At 38.8% G+C, this 4,854-nt stretch overlaps 2 protein-coding genes across 2 annotated transcripts; one reads left to right on the forward strand and one right to left on the reverse strand.

Annotated features, from left to right (window-relative positions):
- Window positions 1-998, reverse strand: NEMIN01_2446 (uncharacterized protein; the record flags this gene model as incomplete). The annotated part of the gene is made up of 1 exon (XM_051478388.1): window positions 1-998. A coding segment is annotated over one exon (998 nt), but the record flags the coding sequence as incomplete, so codon positions are not given.
- Window positions 999-1,503: 505 nt separating this feature from the next.
- On the forward strand, window positions 1,504-4,731 carry NEMIN01_2447 (uncharacterized protein; the record flags this gene model as incomplete). Its single annotated transcript, XM_051478389.1, has 1 exon — window positions 1,504-4,731. One exon carries the CDS (start codon window positions 1,504-1,506, stop codon window positions 4,729-4,731), a length of 3,228 nt encoding a protein of 1,075 aa, XP_051334349.1.
- Window positions 4,732-4,854: the final 123 nt, after the last annotated feature.

The following is a 4,854-nucleotide window of genomic DNA, read 5'->3' on the forward strand; positions in this document are numbered from 1 at the left end:
TTTATGTAGTCTTCATCAAAATTACTTAAATCTGCTTTTATCCTCAGAATGTTTGGTCCCCCTTCTGTTTCTTTTAAGAGCGTAGTGTTATTTGCCATGTAATCCAATGCTCTAACCATGCGATCGTATATATTTTTCTCGTATTTAATTTCCTCTAAATTGTCAATGATAGAAATGATTATGTCCAAGTCTTCCTGAATAAATGCTTTCTTAATTTCTTTTTCTATATTCTCTGGCTTGCAAGAATCGGCTTCCATTTTTCTGATTCTCTCAATTAGTCTTTTAAAAGTATAGTATTTATCGCAAATCAGCCTCAATCCGTAATCTAAAAATGTTACATTTTTTTCCTTTAAGTCATACAGTCCATCTAATGTATAGATTTTTTTTATAGACGAATATTTTTTTAAATTATTTGTTGGCTTTAGCAGATATAATAGAGAATTAGCATAAACAAAATATTTTTTACGCAGATTCTCTTCACTAAGCTGAAGTGCATTTTGTAGCTTTGTATCATCGATCTCCAGAGTGTATGATGTTCCAGTGCTTAAGTATGGACTATCTTCATCCGGATATAGAGGCTCAAATGATTCATTTATGGCAACCTTTCTATGAATCCCGTGCTCTGGTCTGTATATAAATGGATTTGGTTTCATAAACTTATTAATTAATTCTATCGACTTAGATTCAATTGATTTATCGTTTTTACTCTTTAGTGCTTGGCCTATCACGTACATGCTTAAGTCTTGATACTCATTATCTATAAGGAACTGAGACATATCATTTATAATTATGTCTAAGATGCGCTCCTTCTCTTCTTTGCTATGATCACTTTCTATTTTTAGACTATCACCACCAAATATGTCTTTTAGTATAACCAAATAGCTTGGTTTTCTACAGTTTGCATTTAAAAAATCTTCACTGTATCTACTATTGATAGACTTGCACTTCTCTACTATTCCTTCCACGTTTACCTTTATTTTAGCTTCTCTCCTGGACATCCTGAAAATTTTATTTACAAAAAATAATTTAAAAGATCAAGGGCTTCCCAAGACGGAAAAGCTTTAATTTTTTTTTGCACTCAGTACTTCATAGCAAAGAAAGGATTACTTCAGCTCTAATTAAATATTTTTTAGTAGTAGAATATTATACTACTATGCTTAGCTAGGACTAAACGAAAAAACTTAAAGCCAGAGGTTGAAATAAGAAATAGAATTGTGTAAAGCATGGTGTAAATAAAGAGTATAGTTATTGGCTTGGTTTTTCTTTGCTCTCTATAGATATAGGAAGAAATAATTATCCTAGTACTACGATTAATGAGTATACGAAAAGCCAGCAGAAAAGGTCTACAAGATGCAACCCAGGCATTGCTATAAGGCTAGGTCTTCGTCCAATATAGCCTAAAAGTATAAGACTAAGCTGTGCACGATATATAGCTTGCTGCTGCATATACAACAGGGAGGCTTCATCTTATGGGCGCATAAATAGGAAAAATGATTTTTTTACATGCAAAATCAGAGAATGAGGAAATTATTGCATTCAGGTGCACTGCTTGCTCTGTTTGCCGCAGAATGCAAAGGAAGCGAGAATCCCTTTAGTCAGAGAGCAAGGAGCAGCAAAGATCCGCGCATAAACGAAACTAAAGAGACTGACACACATGGATTATACTCTTCAGCTGTCGATTTGCCTATGGGCAGCAGCTCGTCCTGGAATGGGAGCTATTTTGGCGAAGTGAATGAAATAAGGAAAAAACCCACTCCAAAAGGACAGCATGCAGCAGAGTTCACTGGAGGCTCTTTTTCCATGGGTTGCAGCGTGTCCAGTACTTCTAGAAACACATCTACAACAGGGCGTACAGGCAGCTCGGCTCTTCCTTCCATCAGTGTATTTATGCATAGATCAGCGTGGAGTGAGCACACACCTTCTGAGGAGCAGAGAGTGTCTGGACAATGCGAACAGATCAACCAGCATCAGTACATATCGCAGCCTGGTGTACATGAATATACCTCAAATGCGAAAGCGTGCAGTGTGTCTAGTGCATCGAGCAATGAGCACATGCCAATCGATGAAAAATCGTATCTCAATTTTGTCACTCTAGACAAAGATACTTCCATCTGGACAGGACTGGAGTCATTCAAAACAATGGAGGATATGATAAAATGCTACAGCCAGCCTGGGCACTATGCGGAAGCAGCTAGCAGCAGCAAGAATTTTTTTAGTGAACCAAAGAATAGCAGTGCCAAAGTGTCTGCAGGAGAGAAAAGAGGAGTAGATGCAATGGATGATTCAATTGGCACTCCTGCTTGTCAATCTGTGGCGAAAGCCAAAAGAAAAAAGAAAGAAGTCGTAGCAAATGAGGAGACAGATTCTCTCGATCTAGTGGGAGAAAACGAAAAAACAATGGAAAATAAAGAACTGCCAGTTCAGAACAGCCGAGTATTCCAGCCTGAGACAGCGAGTGACAGCGAAAAAGGAACAGACCTTAACCTCAGCCTATGGAACTACAGAAGACTGTACAACACACGAAGAAGAGGATACAAACCAGAGAATAAAATACAATACAGACAAAATGTTACTGATAAGTTCCTAGAAAACGAAATAAAAAACAAGAGACAACAAATGAAGTTTAGAGAAGAAGTTGAAGACTTTTCCAGGAATGTTGCGCCTGGGATAGACAGCAATGCGATATGGTACTTCGTTGCAAGCAGCTGCAGAAGTATAAACCCAAAGTACAAAGTTCTCCTGGGGCTGAAAGACCTGTTCGAGAGCGCGGATGAAAAGTATAAAAAAATGGTGGAGAATCTAAAGGGGTACTATCCCGGGATAATCGATGATGCGATAGAGTATATAAGAAAGCACAGGCCAATGAACAACGGCAATGAAAAAGACTTATCTGAGTGCAGAGAGAGATGTGGTGATGTTTATATACGGGAAAACCTCGTGCCAAACTACTACAACCCAAGAGAGGACAGCTGGATTGATCAGATTGATGAGAAATACCACACCCTAGTGCATGCAGTTCGCATGATTCTGGTGCTGCCAGAGGTGTATGAGGACTTTTCAAACATCACATCAGAGTTTATAGAGAACACTGAGATACTGGAAGACACTGCTAACGACTTGCAGAACTACCAAATTCTGCTGAAAATACAAGAGCTTGTGGGAGCTCAGATCGAAGAAAGAATAGACAGTGATCTGTATGGTGAGCTCTACGACATCTTTAAAGATGTGTATGGCGAAGAAGCTCTGCAGAAGTTAGCAGCTGCTGATCTTTACAGAGACATGTACACCATCCTGGGAAAGTTCTATGAGAACGCAGAGCTTTTTGACAGGAGAAATAAGTATGCTCTCACAGGCAAGTACATAATATCAAACCAGAAGTACATAAAATGTGCAGTAAAAGCAGGCATAAGAACAGAAGAAAAAGATGGAAGGGTTTTAGACTCAGAGTACTCGTTTGAGAGCAATAAATGGGACATTTCACCAGATGTGCATGCACACTACCATGTGCTATATGTGAACAACACCACACACCAGGTTAGGGAGCTGTGCATGCCTTTGTACGAAGAGAAGAGCAGTGGAAAAGAGCACTACCTGCACACAATTGATGAGATAGTGGATCACATAGAAGAGATTTGCAAAGCAGAAATAGATTCAGGTACTGTATATCCATTTAAGGTAAAAAAGGGAACTAGGCTGTGGTCGTGCATAGATAAGAAGGAGGAGAGAAACAAGACAGTTAAAGACTTAGAAGAGTATGAAGTTGTTTTTTATCACATTGAAGAAGACCCCAAAACAGCAAAGTTTACATTCGCAGAGTTTAGACCGCTATGGGCCCAAAAAAAGAACAGGACATGCATCCCCCTCTTTCTTACTCCTCTGATGCGCTCGGCTGTGAGTTTGGGGCCCTTTGACAAGATGAGCGAGCACACAGAGATAGACTCAATGCACTTTGTAAATAGAGAGCCTGATGTGTATACATATAAGAGTAATTATATAGACATAAACTACTCAGACCTGTACAAATACTACAGCAATCTCTATATATTGAACAATACGAAAAAGAAAAAAAAAGTTGACTGCTACATCATGGGCTGCGTGCCGATTAAGAGAGTGAAAAATGCAGTGGAGGCTGTGTGGTACGTGAGAGTGCCAAGCAGTGTGGATGCGTACACACACTGTGTGCTAAATAAGAGCTTTATGGAAGAGGAAAACGCAAAAAAGTTCGATGATTTTATGGCAGCAGTGGAGTCAAGAACGTACTGCCAGGACAGCGAACTGCAGGGCTTCTGGCTGCGCAATAATTGTACCTCAGAGAGCGCATCAGGATGGAAGGGGCACACAATATTTAATCTACTAGCAAACAGCGACTGCTACAGAATCCATGCGACTAAAAAGAGCCAAGAGCAAAACAGGGTAAAGATTAACCAAACAGAATGTAAACTAAAAGTGATAGAAAAAGTGCAAAAAGAGGATCTAGATAAAATCAATAAAGATGCGAATGTAAAGCACAAAAAACAGCTGAAGAGGCCAAAGTACATCAAAAAACAAATCACCAAGAAACATCTGAAGAATATATGCAGAAAGCTGTATTTAAAGCAGACGAAAAGGCCGGACCCGCAGGCAGAGCTTATAGTTTTCAGGAATGTAAATGAAAATAGGTCCAATCTGTGCGCACACAACGAGATTCTTGACGTGTTTATTTCAATATATAAATTAAAGGTGAATAGATGAAGCAAAAATAAATACCCTTTTTATCTAGTGTGTTGTTGCTTATCTTTTGTTTTACCAACAGTATATTGTGTAATAATGAGTATTTTGCTGGCATGAGAGGTATAACAGCTAAGCGTGCATTTC

Source organism: Nematocida minor, assembly GCF_024244105.1.
Source record: "Nematocida minor strain JUm1510 chromosome Unknown 7761, whole genome shotgun sequence".
Classification (NCBI taxonomy): Eukaryota; Fungi; Microsporidia; genus Nematocida; species Nematocida minor.